The sequence below is a fragment of the Canis lupus genome, chromosome 16 (genome assembly GCF_048164855.1).
Source record: "Canis lupus baileyi chromosome 16, mCanLup2.hap1, whole genome shotgun sequence".
Taxonomy (NCBI): Eukaryota; Metazoa; Chordata; class Mammalia; order Carnivora; family Canidae; genus Canis; species Canis lupus.
In genome coordinates, this window is record NC_132853.1 from 49,421,503 (window position 1) to 49,443,308 (window position 21,806).

General features: G+C 35.4%; 1 protein-coding gene across 12 annotated transcripts in view; it reads right to left on the bottom strand.

Moving 5' to 3' along the window:
• Nucleotides 1-21,806, bottom strand: part of TANC2 (tetratricopeptide repeat, ankyrin repeat and coiled-coil containing 2) — a 369,328-nt gene that overhangs the window by 214,011 nt on the left and 133,511 nt on the right. For 6 of the 12 annotated variants that reach the window (XM_072781222.1, XM_072781226.1, XM_072781225.1 and 3 more), the window contains one exon: nucleotides 15,755-15,826. In XM_072781222.1, the coding sequence (XP_072637323.1) occupies nucleotides 15,755-15,826 (72 nt within the window). Of the gene's footprint in view, nucleotides 1-15,643; nucleotides 15,827-21,806 lie in introns of all 12 variants that reach the window. The other 6 variants (XM_072781217.1, XM_072781218.1, XM_072781221.1 and 3 more) reach the window with 1 other exon arrangement.

The following is a 21,806-nucleotide window of genomic DNA, read 5'->3' on the forward strand; positions in this document are numbered from 1 at the left end:
TTTTATCTCACATAACAGAAAACTGTAGGACAAACTTAAAAATAAGCATTTATCTTAGATTTTAAAATTCCACAGACAGTATATCTCAAATTCTGTTTCCTTGATAACCTCTCTAGTAGTTTTAAAATCAAATATTGTCTTGCCCAATGGTTATTTTTGAGGCAAATTCTCTTTAGTTGTTACTTTTAGACTACCAAGAACTCAATACCTTTAGAAAAAAGAGGGCAAGTCCATGTCTGTCCCAAATCAAGCTGAGCTGATACACATTAAAAGGATTCCAAAATAATTTTGTAAAAAAAAAAAGTGAAATTTGAGAAATAATCATTTTTCCACCGACATTCATTTTATCATTGTTTATGCCTCTAAAGGAGCTGATTGGGAAGTGGACATGGTTGAGATACTTTAAGAAACAAAATACGTAGGTTTCATTTTGCTTTTATAAAAGTGGGTTTCATTTAAAGGGAGAGAGAGATTTAAGGTGCTACTTGGCTATTAATCTTTAATTTCCCTTTTACTTAATTTAGGTAAACCATTCTAAAACTTATAAAGAGTTTTATATTATTTGTATTCTTTTTTAAATCTTCCCTCTTTATAAGCTTCCTCTAAGGAGTAAATATCAGCGCTAAATTCTGCAGCATTTAAAGGCAGGGTAATACTTATGAAGAGGTGAGTATATGAAATCCTCTTTCTCACAGAAGTAAGAAATAGCCATCCTACTTGTTATAGCAATTCAGGTTTTGGTCAGATTTCTTTCTTTTTTTTCAGGTAGGTTCCACGCCCTGCATGGAGCTTAACACAGGGCTTGAACTCATGACCCTGAAGTCAAGACCTGAGTTGAGATCAAGAGTTGGATTGCTTAACCAACTGCGTCACTTAGGCACCCTTTCCAATCACTGGCCAGATTTCTAATTTCCTTTCCTAGGAACGACTACTGCTTCAGATTAGAACTACAATTTGCAACAGCAGAGTGGTGACTAAGCAAAGAGTAAGAAATATATTCCTAAACACCATATAATGTGGTCTCTACACATAAGATAACTATTCATCTGGTGGGTAATAAAAGAGTAAGATAAACTGGCAGGTTGGACATATCAAGAAGCAGCATTTGTTTAATGGATGCCATGAATGGTATTTAAAAGATATCTGAGAATTACTTTCATTATATACAGCTTTTACTTGATATGTTGACTCTATTACCTAACCCCTGAGTAAAATTTCCCAAATGTGTGATGCTACTTCTAAATTATAATCTCAACATTTGAAAAATATCATTTCATGGCAGGTAGCTCTTTCAGAATTTTTTTATTGATTAATAGAACATAAAAGAGCATACTGAGCTATAGACATACATATCAAACCTCTGTCCTCTCACTTTACTTAATTCAGTGAGTGAACTTGTGAAATTCACTAAATGATATAGATATATTTATATGTAATTTTTAAATTTAATCATTTTAGAAGCCAGAAATATTGACATTAAGCAGAAAGGAAGGAAAACACAGATGTTGAATCAACTCTGATATATATCAGAACACTGTTCATTATGTCATCTAAACAAAACAAAACCATTCATACACATAGACAATTCCAAAATGGTCATATTTCTTATTTTTAATGTAGCCAGTGACATGAAAGAAAAAATGACAATAAGATGATATATTTATAATAAAAAAAAATGTCCTTTGGAACATTCTGCCCTCTGCTGTTTAAAATGTTCATCAGAGAGGGAGTACTTTGTCAAGCCATATGTTTATTGCTTTTGTGGGCTAAATCCATCAATTTGGGCACATAATTTTCTATAATGAGAAAAAAACATGGTTGAGTATTATAAGTTCTGTTATTATAATGGCAACATATATTCTGGGCTGAGCCTTCTATTATCCCATACTATAATTTACTTCCTGTTTGGAGAGTCACTAAGAGCATTGAGTCACTAAGAGCATGGATATTTACCTTTTGCCTTTTACAGTGCTTTGTGACTGAGAAGTATGACTGATGACCAATACTATTCAGTATTTACATTCAGCATTTGACAGTTTTTGAACTGCTTACATTCCACAGCAGGTAGGCAGATAAGCAAGTAAGAAGAAAGGGTCAATTAAGCATAAACTTAAGACTTTCTAGGAACTGTGGCATAAAACTGTGGTGAGGGATCCCTGGGTGGCGCAGCGGTTTGGCGCCTGCCTTTGGCCCAGGGTGCGATCCTGGAGACCCGGGATCGAATCCCACATCGGGCTCCCGGTGCATGGAGCCTGCTTCTCCCTCTGCCTATGTCTCTGCCTCTCTCTCTCTCTCTGTGACTATCATAAATAAATAAAAAAATTTTAAAAAAAATAAATAAATAAAACTGTGGTGAGTTTTCTGGGGAAGATAACAGAAGGTATGGACAATAATTTTTTTTTCCTGTAACGTCTATGGTATTTGCCACATTTAAAAGTGATATCTGGGACACCTGGCTGGCTCAGCTAGAGTGTGCAACTCTTGATCTCAGGGTTGTGAGTTTGAGCCCCACGTTGGGTGTAGAGTATAGAGATTACTTAAAAATAAAATTTAAAAAAAAAAATGAAAGTGATACACAACTTTTAGAACCACCACATACCAGCTAAAAAGGATACCAGAGATTATTAAACCAAGTGATTGCCAACCTTTCCACCCTATTAGGATTCCTTTTATTATTTTCTCCATTTATACAGACTTAACATTTTGAAAGATTTTATGTATCAAAAATTTTATTTATTAAACAAAGAGACAATAACCATTAACTGAAGTTTCAAATAAATACGAACTGATCACAATAACGTGCTATCATTTCATCCAAAGCAAAGTAAGCTAGCCCATGTAATTTTATGATAAGTAAACATGTATTTTCTTTGAGGCTTTTTTAAATATTGAGGATTATATGCAGAATATGATACTGAATGTTACAGAGCTCAATGGTGGTAAGGATAATGATATTTAAAAAGTAAGTAATTGGGGTGCCTTGGTGGTTCAGTCAGTCACATATCCAACTCTTGATTTCAGCTCAGGTCATGATCTCAGGGTCCTGGGATGAGGCCCCACCTTAGGCTCCACACTGAGTGGGGACTCTGCTTGGGATTCTCTCTCTCTCTCCCTCCCCCTCTTCTTCTGCCCCTCCCCATACTGTGCTAAATAAAAAAATAAAATCTTTCAAAATAAATAAAAAGTAACTGTCAATGCATACTGACATCTTATAACAGTAAGGGCTAGGCACACAGAGAAACTACAAACATTTCTGTATTCTTCTCAGCCCTACGGCATTATTATAATTACTGTACATATGAGGAAATAAAAGTTCAAAAAGTGTTCATCTATTCAGGTATACAATTTACAAATGAATGAGCATGGAATTTTACCTGACTCTTTGTCCAAGAGAACCTGGCTCTTGACCAGTATGGCACTATCAGTTCTTTAGGGCCTAGAGTTCTGAGTGTTAATTCTGCCATTTTATAGATACATCTATACCTCTATTCCATAAAAATCTGTCGAAAACATTACCTTACAGTGTGCTGTCCTTGTTAAACATCTTTCCTGATGTTGGCCACCTGCCCTCCTAGAACTCTGCCTGTCATCTGCTCCTAGATTCCCTTCCCTTGGATTAACAGGCTCCATCCCCTTCCTGTGACACACAATTATTTATTGCTGATCACCCTAGTATTTAGGGTCTGATAGGTCTTCACTTAGTGATTGCTACCAGACTGCATCTTACTGAATTGCTTCCTCCACCCCAGATCTTAGGCATCCCTGGTGTGACCCTCCTGTGGGCCACCACTCTAACAGGAATGCTGGATAAAGTCAAATTTTCACTTCATATTTTAGGCAACAGATTTCTTTAAAAAAAAATGCAGAGAAAAGAAGCTATGAGCCAATGATTGGTAATTTCGTTCTAAGAGGAAATATAGTTTAAGGGTACAGATTAAAAATTAATAAGTAATTTATACAATCACAAATGCATGGAAAAATATAAATAAATAAATATGGACATACCAGAAATTTTCTGATAAAGACAGATTTGTGTCCAAAAAAGAAACATACAAAGAGACAAGGACATAATCAAAGATGAAGAGTGGAAAACCCTCTAATTATATTGTCAAGGAAGAACAGAGCCCAAGCTAAGAAGAGCTATGTTGCTAAAACAGCATAAAGGATTGTTTGGATATTGTTAGAATAAAAAGATGGACAAGGAAAGGCCAGATCCAGTGCATGAGAAAGAGAACAAAAGAAATGATTCTGTTCCACTTATGAATCAGCTGCTATTAGCTAAACTATATGTTCTTGACATACATATTATTCAACCCATACAATACCCTGTGAGGCAGAATTTAAAAAAATAGTAATAATACAGATAAGCAAACTTACTAAGAGTAAATAAGTGACTTGACCAAGTCATACAGCTAATAGGTGGCAGAGTCAGGGCTTGAATTCAAGTATAACTGACTCCAAAGTTTGCCATGTTTAACAACATCCTACCTCCACCCATAGAACAATTAATTACTCAACCCTCAATTTCCTTTAATCTTCCCCATCAAGGAAAATATATCTAAACCAGAAAGGGTAGAATAAATATTGTTAAGAATTACTGAAGTTGTAAGTTATGACTTATGAAGATAAGTTATAAAAAAACATATACTCAAAATCCAGGCCCACACAATTGACATATGAGTTCTAAAAGACCATGAGAATAGGAATATTCTAAAAGAACATGAGAATAGGAACATAAAAATACTAATAGCAGTCTTTGCAAAACCATACAGAAAACTAGGAGGGCTATAGGACTAGACAGTGGCAAAATATGGATATGAGACAGTTTCTATAAAATCTTTACAAAGGGAGAAACATTAAGAGACAGTAAGGGATCAAAAGGAAAAGTAATTTCAAAATAACCTCATGTCCATTTTGATACAGAACATGAGGGAAAAACACAGATGTAGTGCCATCTTGATATTGGACAGGTCTTAAATGAAGTTCTGTAAGCTAAAGAAAAGCCAATCTGATAGTAGCTTTCCAGGACATAAAGGACTGCCATGGGAAAGAGGAGGTTCATTTATGTCACACAGCTTAACAGGCAGTACTAGGACTAACGGATGGGAGCAACAGAGGAGATTTCCATCCATGTAAATTAGAATACTGATAGTTAAAACTATTCAACAAAGGAATAGGCTATGCTACAAAGTCGAAAGTTTATCCTCATTGAAAGTTTTCACCCAGAAGCTGTTGACTATCCACTTACATTGCTCTGAAAACTAAACTTACTCCTATTATGCATAGGGAACACAATAAACGGTACTACAGTAAAAATTATGGTGACAGGTGGTAGCTACAGTTGTGATGAGCACAGTATAATGTAGACTTGTCAAACCGCTATGTTATATACCTGAAACTAATATAATATTAGTCAACTATATTTTAATTTAAAAAATCGACTATAATTAGAACATTCTGATAATTAAACACATCAAAAATAATATGAATTGCCAAAATTTTATAATAGAAAAATATTATTAAATATTTATTAGAAAAAATAACATTCTGTATCTGCAATTTACAAATGAAGGCAAATATAGAAGTAGAAATATGTTACTATTACCTTTGGATGGATGATTTCAAAAGGGCTACTCCTTTTTTTTTCTTTTTTTTAAGATTTTATTTATTCATGATAGACATAGAGAGAGAGAGACAGACATAGAGACATAGGCAGAGGGAGAAGCAGGCTCCATGCCGGGAGCCCGACGTAGGACTCGATCTTGGGACTCCAGGATCGCGCCCTGGGCCAAAGGCAGGCGCCAAACTGCTGAGCCACCCAGGGATCCCCCTCAAAAGGGCTACTCTTAAAGAAATTCATTTCAGCATTACATTACCACTACCCTAATAATAAATCATTATAAAATAATTGCTAAAAATAATCTGTACTGTGATAGTTTAAAAGTTACTTGAATTATAAAGTAAAATCATCTACAAAACTATATTTGTGCTAATTAGATTGGTAACAATTACATCAACTTTTAAACTATGAAATACTTCCAATCACCAATAGAAACCAATTATTAATCCCTAAGTACCAGAGCAGCTGTAAGTACATTAAGAATATAAAAGATTATCACTTATTAGTTAACACCACTCACATCACTGAGAAGATCTACAAGAAATATGAAAAGACTTTAAATTTAAATAGACTAAGTCACCACTGATATATTCATAACAGCTCATAAAGACTCACTGATTGGTTTTTTTTCCTGAATACCATTCTGATTAGATGTGTTATTCTTTGGGCCAGGGGAGGGGGAGTGATGGTGTCATTCATTCATTAACAGAGTAGAAAGAATGAAACTATTAAGTTCAAGAGCAAAGTGAAGCAGACACTATAAGCTGGTTTACTCAGCCTCTTCCAATTTGTGTTCCTATACTACCATGGCTAGAAAGCCAAAAATCTAGATTTCTCAGATTCCCTTGAGTTAAGGTACAGATATATAGCCTAGGATTTTACCATTAGGATAGACCTACCCTCTCATGCCTTCTTTTTCTTTTCTTTTCTTTTTTAAAGATTTTATTTATTTATTCATGAGAGACACAGAGAGAGAGGCAGAGACACAGGCAGAGAGGGAGAAGCAGGCTCCATGCAGGAAGCCTGATGTAGGACTTGATCCCAGGATGCCGGGATCATGACCTGAGCCAAAGGCAGATGTTCAACTGCTGCTGAGCCACCCAGGCATCCCACCTCCCATGCCTTCAATGACAAAGAAAGAGAATGCTGTATGTGGAGAGATTACCTCTCTGGAAATCCCTAAGGTCAAGGCACCTGAGTCCTTGGAGGCAACAGAGATAAAGAAGGCAGTGGTGTTCCTTCAGGTATGCAGGGTGGTAGGAGTTTCTGGTTGCATTGTTCAGGCCCTCTTGGAGATTCTGAAAGCTATCATAACCCTTCACTACATGTGTTTCTGTTTAGATAACTGTTTTCTATGATTGAGATCCTAACAAAAAACAACTACTAAGAAAAAGAAACTAGAGGGTCAGCTCATTAGCTTACCAGTTAAATTGTACATCAAAGAACACATAATAGGAATTTTTTATACAGATGAGGCCTACTAATAACCATTTCACAGGAAAATTATAGAAAAACCTTCCTGAGAATTATCCTCATTTGTAGCATATGCTATAATTTTCCTAGGAAGATTCTATTTTCCTCTAGAAAATATTAGTCCTCAAATGAAAAAGAAATACATTGTAGGAGGTAACAATCATTTCAAGAGCTACAAGGAAATGGGAAACAAAGGAGAAGAAAAAGCTCTATTGAAAAGTACCATCACTATTTCTTATAATCTTACACAGACATGGCTAAGTCAATTTGGCCTCTGAAATGTGAGTATCTGGGTCCAGGTATTCCCTTACTCTGCTGAGAGATACCAAAGTAGCATATAAAAAGAACATCCTGGTAAATTCCACAACCAGGTCAACAGATGTGATTTCTTTTTTTTTTTTTTTTTTTAACGGATGTGATTTCTAAGTCCATGTCATTAAGTTCAAACTAGAAGGAGATGAAGAACTGTAATGGTAAAAAAACAGAGTTGTGAAAGCTGACAAACGAGTCTGTGATTAAAGGAGAGAACAGAAAAACTATAATGGTTTGGGTACACGGTGTAGGAGCAAAATGCTACATCTCCAGTAGGTCACCTAAGATATATTAGAGTCTAGTTCAGCTTTTCATGTTCATAGTAACAACTCTTAATCATCAAGAAAAGGTTAAATTCAGCATTTAACTAAACACATTTTTAAAAGAAACTCTTCGAAAATGTTTTGTTTTGTTCTGGTTTTTTGGGATTTTTTAGTGAAAAAGCCTGAAGAGACAACTCTTAATATAAGAATAAAACATCTGAAGTAACTCCTCAGGGCAGTGTTTCTCAAACTTTAGTGAACAAAACAGACTGTGAAAAATAGAGATCCTTGAGCTCCAGATTTAACAACACAGAATCTGTGAAAGTGTGGCTGATTAGGTAAATTTGGATACTCAGGAATTTGTATTTTTCAAAAAAGTCCTCCTGGTATTTCTAATGCAAGGGGTCTAGGGAACCACACAGTGAGAAACACTGTCCGTAAGCATTTTACATATGTAAAGGTTTTACTATATATAGTATTATAGTCACAAATTTGATCTTTCTCTTTTTTTCTGTGTGTGTGTATGTGTGTGTGTATGTGTGGGTATTGGAGAAGGTATATAAAATTAGAAGAGAAGTATCAATTATTCAATGTCTATCTATATGCCAGGCTGTGTGTATAGGTATCTTACTTAATTTTAACAGCAACTGTGTGAAGGAAAGTTACCATGTTTTCGTATCAGAAGAAAGCAAAGAAAGCATAAATTAACTAACATACTTTGTACAACACAACCAGAAAGAGGCAATGCTGGGATTCAGCTTAGTTTAGGAGCAAAGCCGATTTATTTCCATTATACTTGTGGTTCTTATATGTGAGGAATGGATGAAGAGTTTCTAAAGGTAGACCTCTGGGCTCTTCGCACTTGTTTCAATTCTACAAAACCACCACTGCGTGTGCATTCCAACATACCACTCTTCCAAGTGTCAAATTCATTTTCTTTTCTTTTTCTTTTTTTTTTTTTTTTAAGATTTCATTTATTCACTCTAGAGATGGATAGAGAGAGAGAACAGGAGCAGGGGGAGGAGCAGAAGAAGAGGGACAAGCAGGTTCTGTGCTCAGCACAGAGTCCGATGCAGGGCTCTACTCCATGACCCTGAGATCACAACCCATGCTGAAACCAAGAGTCAAATGCTTAACCCACTAAGCCCTCTAGGCACTCCTCATTTGCTTTTTCTATAATAAGGTTTAAGTTTTGTGTGTGAGAAAGTCTCCATAAATAAATCATCTAACCTGATAGAAACAACACCATTTCATAAGAAAAATGTAAATAATTTGTTATTTTGGCCCCTTCTCCATTAAGGAACACTGTGGTATTTGCAAACTTTCCATACTAGTGGTTGAAAAAAGGGTAGGAAGACAGGACTACTATATTTCAATAAAATATATACAACAATACTACAGCTGCTATAAATAATCTTACTATAAATACAATACTATAAATAATAGTTCCACTCTATATGAGTGACTTCCATTCAATTATGAAAATACTTAGTAGAATAAAATTATTTTCTTACATACAAATTCTTAGGTTATGTTCTTACAAAATCTAAAAAGAGACTTAATTATATTGCAAATCCAGCATGTGTAAATATCACAAAGGATTCTTTATTTGATAATACATGTTGACTTTTAGTTGTTCAAAATATGCATACTGACAAGGACTCTCTCCTAGACTAAACTTTACTTTATCAAGGCTCTTCTGAGCTCCTTTCTACTGACTAGATCAGCATCAGCAAGGATCCCGGTAAGTCCATTTAGTAAGAATCCTTCCATCCACCTCTGATCACCCTGGCCTATCTAGCAAGAGTCCTGTTAAACTGGTTTTAGCAAAAATCCCCCTATCCTTGATGTCTTCCTCCTAGGAATTTTCCATCCACCTTGCTGCCCACCTTACCTTGATCCTTGGCTTATAAGTCCTTAGCTTTCTTTACTATATTTAGCATTGAGCCCAGGTCTGCACTAAGGTCTCTTTTCTCCATTGCAATAGTTTCTGAATATTAACTACTGGGCAGCTCTGATTTTTACAATACTGACTAAGGACAACTGAAATTATCTAAATTGAATTAAGTAACAACCCCTTAACATTCTCTACTTTTGGTCTGGAAGACTACAGGGACAGTAACGGAAGTAAGGGCCCTCTTTTCTCTACTCCTGCCACTGAGTAAACCTTGGAATTTTAAACAGCATAATCTTTAACCCATAAAACTAGAGAATTTGAATTAGAAACAGTAATGAGGTCCAGACCTAGTTTAATTAGTACTATCATTCCAAAGAGCTTAAAAGTCTTCATATACATTTTCTCATTTAACCTTAAAAAAAAACAGATTCTGGAGCTCCAGACTTAATGAGACAGAATCTCCGACGTGAAGTTGATTAGGTAAACCTGGATACTTAGGGATATGCATTTTTGAAAGAACTTCTAGTATTTCTAATGTGAGTGGTCTAGGGACCACACAGTAATATATTTGGTAAGATACTTTATCCATATGGAAATTAAAATAGAAATATTTAACATTAGCAATGATGGAGCTTAGACTATCATACATATCTACTATATTTTTTAATCTAATAAAATTCACTAATAGATCTTGAATTCTAATATTTTTCCTAAAATTGCAGTATTTACTCATGCTACAGAATCATGAGTACACTGCAATAAATCAGCTACAAAGACTAACATAATCTCTGTGGTCTTATATTTTTAAATTGGCTTTTCAATAATTTTATCAACACTGTGTTTCTATTTTATCCAAGATAATAAATGAGAAGAAAAGTAACATTTATTCAATGTATTATATTGTAAGTTTAAGAAATCTTATTCAATCTTCACAGGAACCCTGAATTTTTTTCTTTTTTTTTTTTTTTTAAGATTTTATTTATTTATTCATGATAGTCACAGAGAGAGAGAGGCAGAGACACAGGCAGAGGGAGAAGCAGGCTCCATGCACCGGGAGCCCGACGTGGGATTCGATCCTGGGTCTCCAGGATCGCGCCCTGGGCCAAAGGGAGGCGCCAAACCGCTGCGCCACCCAGGGATCCCGTCCTGAATTTTTTTCTAACAATAAAATTCACTAAAGTATATCTTGAATTCGAGTGCTTCCAAAAACCGCAAGTAAATTATCATGTGAAAAATGTATCATAAGTACACTAAAATATATCAGAATATGTAGGCTAATATTACATAAGGCTGTTTTTTTTTAAAGATTTTTTTTTATTTATTCATGAGAGACCGAGAGAGAAAGAGAGGCAGAGACACAGGCAGAAGGAGAAGCAGGCTCCATGCAGGGAGCCCGACGCGGGACTAATTCCCGGGTCTCCAGGATCAGGCTCTGGGCCGAAGGCAGCGCCAATCCGCCGAGCCACCCGGGCTGCCCCATAAGGCTGTTTTTAATGTCAAAATAGCTTTATTTTTATTTTTTATTTTTTTTTAAATTTTATTTATTATTTATGATAGTCACACAGAGAGAGAGAGAGAGGCAGAGACATAGGCAGAGGGAGAAGCAGGGTCTCCAGGATCGTGCCCTGGGCCAAAGGCAGGCACCAAACCGCTGCGCCACCCAGGGATCCCTCAAAATAGCTTTAAATCTTTTCCCCAGGATGTCTCATAAACAAGTCAATGATTCCCTTTTAGCAGGGAAGAAAGGGAAAATCTCCCTTTTTATCCATGATGAAAATAATATTTTGGCCATAGTTAGCATCTAAAGTAACTAGGCTGCAGTATGATCAGATGAGATATTATGACTTATTTACCATCTAAATTGTACTACCACATAGTCTTTCCAATCTATGTAGCAAATACTTTTTAAATCAGGTCAAAAAAATTTCCCAAACTAGATAATAATCCTTTGAATATCAGTACTTGAGGGTTACTCTTCTGAAAAGAAAAAGGGCTTACCTACAGTAATTAAACAAATTTCTTGAAGATCACCTTCCAAAAGCTCAGAACTCATACTTAACATAGCTGATAGAAAGTCATTCAAATTTCTTTTAGTATTATAATAAATGTGGCTAACATTTATTGACTACTTATTCTTTGTCAGACACTGTCTTATGAGCTTTATATGTGCCAAATCATCCAATGCTTGTAATAGTCCTATTAACCTTATTTTAGAAGACTTCCAGCAAATTTGCCTAAGTTTACACAGTTAAGAAATGGCAGTCCAGGCCCATTTTGTTCTACTGCCTCGTGAGATTTTAGATTTTATGTGTGGTAAAAAAATATAAACATCATAAAAAAGTACACAACAAAATTTATGTCATCCCTCTCCCAAGTTAGTGAGTTAGAGTTATTCTATCTTCACATCACCATCATATATATGCATCTGTGTATGTTTGTGTGTCATACAAATGGATTACTATTAGTGATAAATATTTAGATTTTAGTTTTTTAGTATACATATATATACATATACACATACATACATGTTTCAAACTTGTTCAAATTAATTTTTAAAATAAACTGTGCAATAAAATTTCTGTCAAGGAGTATGTGTGTTACAATTTTTAAAAAAGATTTTATTTGAGAGATAGAGTGTGTGTGCACCCAACCTGAGCTAAAATTAAGAGAGGCTTAACCAACTGAGCCACCTACACACCCCTGTGTATTACAATTTTGATACATACTATCAAACTGCCCTACAAAAAGGCTGCAATGATTTAATAACCCTACCAAAATTGCAAATACTCATGATCTTTTACTAACTTTATAGTGTATATAATAGGCAAAACAGTATTAGCTCAATAAGGTTGAATGAACTATTGGCACTCTCAATTATCTATACTTTAAGAAGGATGCTTAAGGGGTTTTAGGATATTACGAACAAGAACATCTTGGAAAGCACTAAACAAGAATCTAGAGAACTGGGGCGATACGATCACCAGTGTAACAGGAGCCAATAGTGTCTCTGCGTACTCTCCTCCATACCTCCCCAGTGCACAGCAACATCCAAATAAGTCAAAGGAACAATGAGGCTTGCCCAACCTTAGGTTTTCCAGTTTCCCTTTATTGCTTAAATCATTTGTAATCTATCTTCTGTAACTTGGAAGAAAAAAGTCTTAATTGAAAAAAAAAAGTCTTAATTGATACACCAAATGAGTCATTATCTATACCTGTGTGAAGGACTAAGAAAAATATGTTAGGAATACGAAAGTTCTATAATAATGATAGGAAAAAGTTAGTTATCCCTTCACTATATCTCAAAAGATTTAACAAAAAAGATTTTTTCTTACCACTCTATTAACTTATTAGAAGTTAAAAAGATTTAAAGATGAAGAACACAGATACAAGGTCAACAAACATAACATACTCTAGTCCCTCATATGCCATTCTTTACATGTTTGCCAATAAGATCTAATTAAAAGGTAAATCAAATCATATTACTTCCCATTCCGGCTCTGCTTAAAATCCTACAGAGTTAGGTTCATTACCATGACCTAAAAACTCTGGTTTCTGTCTGCCTCCTCAACTATTTTCTACTGCTCTTCCCTATGACTTGTTCTGCTGACACCAACCTGCCTTCTTTCCATTCCTTGAACATGCCAATGCCACTTTCTGCTTTAGAACTTTTGTTCTGGCTGTTCCCTCTGCTCAGAAGGCTCTGATCCCAGATCTTCCCACGACTGGCTTCTTTTTTGTTATTCACACCTCTGTTCAAATACCTCCTGTTCTTACTCTCCCTGATGACTCCACAGAAAGAAATCCTACCTCCACTCCACTCTCTCTCCTTCCCATTTACTATTTTATTACCCTCATATTACTTGTCACTATCTAAAATTTTCAACACCCTGTTAAGTATGTCTAGAGCAGTGTTTGGCATATTACAGGTCCTAAACAAATTATCTGCTGAACAATTAAGTGAAAAGCACAGAAAAATAATAAGTAAACTACTTTGACTATAGAAAAGACAGGGTATAAATGTTAGAAAGCCAGAAAGAAAATAGAATAAGATGACTAATCTGGCCCTATTTACTCAGTTTGGTTGGTAATATGAATACAAGGAATATAAGGTAATTGGAAGTTTAAATGCATGGAAATGGGTAAATCAGTAAGTGCAGTCCTAATGGCTGGATTAAATTAATGCATTTTGCTAAAAAAACATTCTCTGGAGGACATTTACTTATGGTCAGCAAATCTTTCTCTATTCAACTTTCTTTTTAGTTCATAACAAAATATAATTGAAAATGGAAAGATAACTCATAAATCTACTAAGTAAGGTTTTAAATTTAAATTTCAAAGTAATTTCATTCTAGGTTAAACCAAAAAATTCCTATCATCTGCTTCACTCGGCAGAAAAATGTCCACAGGAAAATGTTCATGGCATCCTTTTTCAGGAGACAGATTTCTCTCATTCAGAAATTTTACAGTGTATCCTCAATCTTCAAATTCTTAGGCCTTTGACAAAACTATTTGACAGCATGCAAATACTTCAAATATTAAAAAATTAAAACTGAATAGTTCACACATGTAATTAACCAAGTATGCCTCTTATTACCACTTCTCTGTCTCACCTCTGTGATATCAGGCATGTACTTGACTTTGTTATTAAATGTACTTATCTTTTAATAAAGTTCCCTTTTTAAGTTGAAGCTTAAACTGGGATAGGCCAATGGGATAAAAAAAAAAGTGTTATCTTCAAAACTTCGGTGATCCAGTTTATTTCTGCAAGGAAATTGAACTTTTCTTCCTACCTCTTCCGAAGTGTGCTAAATGAAACACATCACTTGATAGCCATCTCATATTTGGTTATTTGTATTTTCACTAATCAATAATATCTTAAGCTGTAAAAGGGAGACATTTCTATGCAAAGAAATTTTATTAAAGTCCAACCACATAAAATTTATCCTATTTTTAGATATCAGAGGGAATAAATATTTCAGTAAAATGTTACTAGGCTATTTTACTGATTTTTATCAAATGACCCAAGAATCAAAATAGACTTTGACTCATTATTTGAAGAAGCCTAAAAACAATAAATATAAGAGGAATGACTTATGTCTTGTAAAACTAAAGAATAAAGAAATACTATTATTTTCATGAGAATTATGAACATTGTAAAATTTTCATTCAAAATTGATACAAAAGTCTAAAAATTCCATTTTCCCTTCTCTCCTGTTTTCTTTTGAATTGTCATATAATAATCAATCCTCCCCCCTGTTCAGCTCAGTGCTAGACATATAGGAAACAGTTAATGTATCCTTTGAGAATGACTTAGTTTCTCACCTCTAATCACTCATAATCCACCAATATTCAGTCAACTTAATGACACCAGATATATACTGGTAATGTTAAAAGAAACTTAAGAAAGCGACCCAGGCTTATATATTTTCACATGTAAGTATCATTCAACACATTAAAATTTCTTCTCTGAAAAAGCTTTAAAGGACAAAAGTTCATTTAATAATTAAGACACAGTTTCACACCTAATCACTTGATCTGAATGGGTAACATATATCATGAGATCATACTAAAGTCAATGCAATCCACAACTTATGAATTATATTAGGTATCCTAAGAAGTTGGAGGAATGTACAATGGGAGAGGAAAGTATCTAAATCAACTTTTAGAAATAGATATGAAATAGATTAGGATTAAAAAGAGAATACATGACTGATGAACTCTGAAGCTCTTATTCTCTTAAAATTACAATATCTTCATCTGTTAATCTGACATGAACAAGCTGATAAATGAAATCAGAACAACAGTGTATTCTGGCAAAACTAGAAGTTTCCTGAAAGCCTAGAAAAATATGTCCACAACAGATGGATCACTTAGGAAATAAATACATCAATCTGTCAAACGGAGTACTATTTTAATTCCCTGAATTAAAATCAGTAGGAGTTCCACTTTCCAAGAGTCTGTGACACTAGGAAGGCCAAAGCAGAAAAACCTAAAGATGCATATAAACATATCTGATATGACCTAAAGTGGCATGTTAGGTTTCCTGTTAAACATACTAAATTTAGGTAAAGTCCTTACCAGTTAACTTCTTCACAGGTTGGAGCCGAACACTGATAGACTGATGTGTGAGTAAGGGGGAGGATGGAAGAGAGCGAGACATGCCCTCCATAATCCGAATGTGCTGCATACCTTCACTCACGGGAAGTGGTGGAACGGCGTAGTCTGGCTCAAAAGCACAGTCGCTTTCTGTGGAGATGCCACCTGTTAAAATAGAAAGGGACAGAACAAAAGAGCTGGTCAGAAAAGATTCTTCCTACTCTGTTAAAATTTACCTTTTAACATGGTTCAGAACAGCATATATCCATGTTAAATTTCACTGTAAAAAGTCAAATAAGGTATTTTTCAACACCTACATTCATTTCTGTACTTATTGGACACTCAACACCAGGTTTAGCACTAGGAAATTAAATCTGGGTAAAAAAAGGTTCTTCCTGGTCAGGGGCCGACTGCCTCATGAACGACAGTCCAATAAAGAAAAAATTATGGGGGTGCCTGGGTAGCTCACTCAGTTAAGTGTCTGTCCTCAGCTCGACTCATGTTATCAGGGGTCCTGGGATAGAGCCCCACATCATCAGGTACCCTACTCAGCAGGGAGCCTGCTTCTCCCTCTACCCCTCCTCCCCGCTCATGTGCACGTGTGCGCCTGGGCTCTGTCAAATAAATAAATAAAATATTTTTTAAAAAATTATGGTACAATGCAGTAAGTGTTACAATTAGAGCACTGGTTTTCAGTTTTTTCCTTGATAAGAAACATGAAAGAAGATATTCACTTGCTTGATAATCCAATATGTGCAATTGCTAGTAGGATCAATGTAACTCTATTTCTTACCCCTTCTCAAGAAAGTATGTGAAAATACAAGTAGGTAACACTGACATTATTATATGGTGATTTTTAAATCTGCTTTAAGACCTTAAAAAAATTAAGTTATATGCTGTTCATTTCTACTTATACACTGCTGACTTCTACTTCCAATAATGGCAGGTTACACACTTCAAACCAACTTTTCCCTAAGAAAAACTAGAACAACATATATGTTTTAAAATCTTTCTGAAGGCACTAAAAAGTTAATAGCATGATGAAGGATTATAAAGTTAAAAAAGGGCAGCCTGGGTGGCTCAGCGGTTTGGCGCCGTCTGCAGCCCAGAACGTGATCCTGGAGACCCAGGATCGAGTCCCATGTTGGGCTCCCTGCAAAGAGCCCGCTTCTCCCTCTGCCTGTGTCTCTGCCTCTCTCTCTCTCTCTCTCTCTCTCTCTCTGTCTCTCATGAATAAATAAATAAAATCTTAAAAAAAAAAAGAATTAGGGATCCCTGGGTGACGCAGCGGTTTAGCGCCTGCCTTTGGCCCAGGGCACGATCCTGGAGACTAGGGATCGAATCCCACGTCGGGCTCCCGGTGCATGGAGCCTGCTTCTCCCTCTGCCTGTGTCTCTGCCTCTCTCTCTCTCTCTCTCTCTCTGTGACTATCATAAAAAACAAACAAACAAAAACTTAAAAAAATACTTTAAAAAAAAAGAATTAAAAAAAATAGTTAAAAGAAAAGGCTGAAGCCTGGCATTTGGGGTTACTTTTTACTTAGTGGCATGAGAGGCTAAGAAGGTATTGACAGTTTTAAAGAACTGAAAGGATAAATAATGAAATGTAGAAATAAACAAGATGCAGAAGGGAAGCTGGTAAAACTCCAACACTTTTGTTTAGAAGCCCAAAGGGCTACACTCTAGGAGTATGAACCAAAGCTAGTCTGGTCTTTTACAGGAATAAAGCTCAGTTCCAAATGTCTACCACAAAATTAAATTAAGGCAATCCTGGATTGCTAATGCCTGCCAAAAACTAACACAAATCTTCTTAGAGGGACACAATATCATAGTCTCAAATTACTTTCACAATTTTTCATACACAATATCTAGCCCTTAATTAACAAAAACAAAGAGGTAAAATGATATGAATAAAGTAAACCAGAAAGACCACTTAAAAGAAATAGTCTCACAAGGAATAGAGATTACAGAGCAATCTATGCCTCATGGCATAGAATTTAGAATAGTATACTTAACATCAGAAAGATTAAAATAATTTGAAATAAATTTAACCAAGCAGGTGAAAGATCGGCACAGTGAAAACTGTAAGACTGAAAACTAAGAAAAAGAAACTGAAGAATAAGTGGAAAGATATCCCAAGTTCATGGACTAGAAGAATTAATATTGTTAAAATGTCCATACAACCCAAAGTCATCTATACGTTCAATGGAACCCCATCAAGATTCCAAGGGCATTTTTTATAAAAGTAGAAAAAAGCAATTCTAAAATGTATATGAAATCACGAAAGACCCTAAAACACCATAGCAATTCTGAGAAAAAAAAAAGAAGGCATCAAACTTCCTAATTTCAAAGTATATTACAAAGCTATAGTAATCAAAAGAGTTTGATGGTAGCATAAAAACAGACACACAGAACAAGAGAACAGAATAGAAAGCTTAGAAATAAACCCACATATATATAGTCAACTAGTCTTTGACAAGGGCACCAAGGATACATAATAGGGAAATGATAGTCTCTTCAATAAATAGTGCCAGGAAAACTGAATAGTCACATGCAAAAGAATGAAATTGGATCTCTACCTTACACTATCCACAAAAATCAACTGAAAAATGGGTTAAACACTTAAAACATAAGACCTGTTACCATAAAACTCCTAGATGAAAACATAGGAGAAAAACTCCCTGAAACCAGACTTGGCAATGATTTTTTTGAATTTGATACCAAAAGCAGAGATAACAAAAGCAAAAATAAGCAGGTGAGGGGCAGCCTGGGTGGCTCAGCGGTTTAGCGCCACCTTCAGCCCAGGGTGTGATCCTGGAGACCAGGGATTGAGTCCCATGTCGGGCTCCCTGCATGGAGCCTGCTTCTCCCTCTGCCTGTGTCTCTGCCTCTCTCTCTCTCTCTCTCTCTCTCTCTTTCTCTCTCTGTGTGTGTCTCTCATGAATAAATAAATAAAATCTTAAAAAAAAATAAGCAGGTGAGACTACATCAAACCAAAAGGTTCTGTACAGCAAAGTAAACTACCAGCAAAATGAAAAAGCAACCTATGGAATTGGAGAAAATATTTGCAAACCATACATCCTTAGGGATTAATATCCAAAAATACATAAGGAACTCATCCTCAGTAGAACCCCCCCCCCCAATAATAATCTAATTATAAAAAAGGCAAAAACCCTGAATGAGTATTTTCTAAGGAAGAGATATAAATAGCCAACAGGTACATAAAAAGGTGTTCAACATCACTAACCATCAGGGAACTGCAAATCAAAACCACTATGAAATATCACCTCACACCTTTGAGAGGACAGCTATTATCAAAAATCAAAAGATAACAAGTGTGGGCAATGATGTGGAGAAAAGGGATCCCTTGTACACTGTTAGTAACAACGTAAACTGTACACGCCATTATGTGAAAGAGCATGGAGGATCCTCAAAAAATTAAAAACAGAACTACTATATGATAAGCAATCCTACTTCAGAGTACATATCAAAAGGAAATAAAACTATCATCCCAAAAAGATATTTGCACTCCCATGCTCACTGATGCATTATTCACAGTAGCCATGATTTGGAAACAACCTCAGTGTCTGTCAACAGGTAGAAAAGAATATGTGATTTTACACACAAACACACATACACACAAATAAATGTTATTTGGCCATAAAAGAGAAGGAAATCCTGCTACTTATAACAACATGGATGAATTTGGAAAACATTATGCTAAGTCAACTAAGTCAGACACAGAAAAACAAATACTGTATAATCTCAGTTATATGTAGAATCTAAAAAACAAAGTCAAATTCATTGTAAAGAGAGGTGAGTGATGGTTACCTGGGCTAGGGGGAGAGGGAAAAAAAGAGATGCTCTTCAGTAATTAGATAAATAAGTTCTGGAGATCTAATGTACAGCATGATGACTACAGCTAACAATAATAATACACTATATACTTGAAATTTCCTAAGTGAGTAGATCTCAAGTGTTCTCTCACACACGTACAAAATGGGTAATTGTGTGAAGTGATGGATAATTAGTGTGATGGTGGTAATCAGTTCACAATATATACATTTATCAAAATGACATGTTATATACCTTAAATACATACAATTCGTATTTGTTAATCATACTTCAATAAACCTGGGGGAAAAGAGCAGAAAATTTTAAAAAGCAAGCATATGGTCTTCCCTGAAATGATGATAATGTGGTCTACACTGAGAAGTAAAATTAAAGCAGTGTCTCACTTCAGGTTCCCAATTGTGTTACAGTTGTAATTTCATCATATGCAATTTCAGCTCATTTTAAAAACTACTGTGGTATATCATTCATTATAACATAACTAGTATCTGATTAATGGCAACTTATGCAGCTCTTTCTATAGTATTTCTATAGATGATACATATAGAATTATTGGGCCAAAGTGCTGAGAGTTTCTACTGAGAAATACTGACTAAATGCTGTATTAAGTCTGTGTAGAGGCACCTGGGTGGCTCTGTTGGTTGAGTGGCCAACTCTTAGTTTCAGCTCATTTCATGATCTCACGGCTCATGAGATAGAGCCCAATGCGGGACTCCGTGCTCAATGGGCAGTCTACATGAAGACTCTGCCCTCCCACCACTCATTTGATCTCTCTCACTCTCCCTTTCAAATAAATAAATAAATCTTAAAAAAAAAAAAGTCTGTTCATGTTGCATATTAAAAAAAGCAGGGGAATAGTATGCTTAGTACTTGGAGAAAATAAAAGTTTAGAATTCTAGCAAAGAATTAAAACTATGGAAATAAAAACTCAACAGATTAATTGAAAAGCAGATTAGACAGAAATTGGGGCACCTGTGTGACTCAGTGATTGAGTGTCTGCCTTTGGCTCAGTGTGTTTTCCCGGGGTCCTGAGATTGACGCCCACATCAGGTTCCTTGAGGGAAGCCTGCTTCTCTCTCTGCCTATGTCTCTGCCTTTCTCTGTGTGTCTCTCATAAATAAATAAAATCTTTAAAAAAAAAGAAAAAGAAAAACAGATTAGACAGATATGAAGAGATAATTAGTAAACTGGAAGGTAAAGTTTGTGCATCAAAAGACATTGTATCAAGAGTGTGAATGGGGGCCTGGGTGGCTCATTCAGTTAAGGGTCTGCCTTTAGCTCAGGTCATGATCTCAGGGTTCTGAAATCAAGCCCCACACCAACAGGCTCCCCCTGCTCAGCAGGGGAGTCTGCTTCTCCCTCTGCCCCTTCCCCCAGCTTGTGTATGCATGCATGCACACGTGCTCTTGCTCTCTTGCTCTCTCTCTCTCTAAAAAAAAAAAAAAAAAGTGTGAAAAGACAATGCCTAGAATGGCAGAAAATATGTGCAAATCACATATCTGAAAAGAGTCTAGAATCCAGACTATATAAAGAACTCCTACAACTCAAGAACAAAATGACAATGCAATTTAAAAATAGGCAAAAGATATGAATAGACATTTCTCCAAAGATATAAAAATGAACAACAAGCACATGAAAAGGTATTCAGCACCATTAATCATTATGGAAATGTAAATCAAAGTCACTATGAGCTATCACTTTACACCCAGTAGGTTAGTTGTTTTAAAAAAGAAAACAGACAACAAAAAAGTGTTTGTGAGGATGTAAAGAAGTTAGAATCCTAATACATTGCTGGTGGGAATATAAAATGGTACAATTGCTGTGTAAAACAGTGTGCTGTTCCTCAAAAAGTTAAACACAGAATAACCAGCCATCCCACTATTGTGTGTACCCAGAGAAATGAAAACAAGTTTTCAAGCAAAAACCTGAACATGAATACTCATAGCAGCATTATTCACAATATCTAAAATGTCATGAACAGGTGAATGGATAAACAAAATGTAGCATATTTATATGATCGAATATTGTTTAGCAATAAAAAGCAAGGCCTGATTCATGCTACCATATTGATAAACCTTGAAAACACTACGTTTAAGTGAAAAGAAAAAAAAAATAGCCACGAAAGGTCACATGTAAGATTCCATTTATATGAAATGTTCAGAACAGGCAAATATAGAGAAAAGGTAGACTAACAATTGCCAGGGACTACAAGAAGAAGGAACGAAAAGTGACTGCTTACAAGTTACAGGATTTACTTTTGGTGTGATGAATGCAGTAATGGTTGTACAACATTA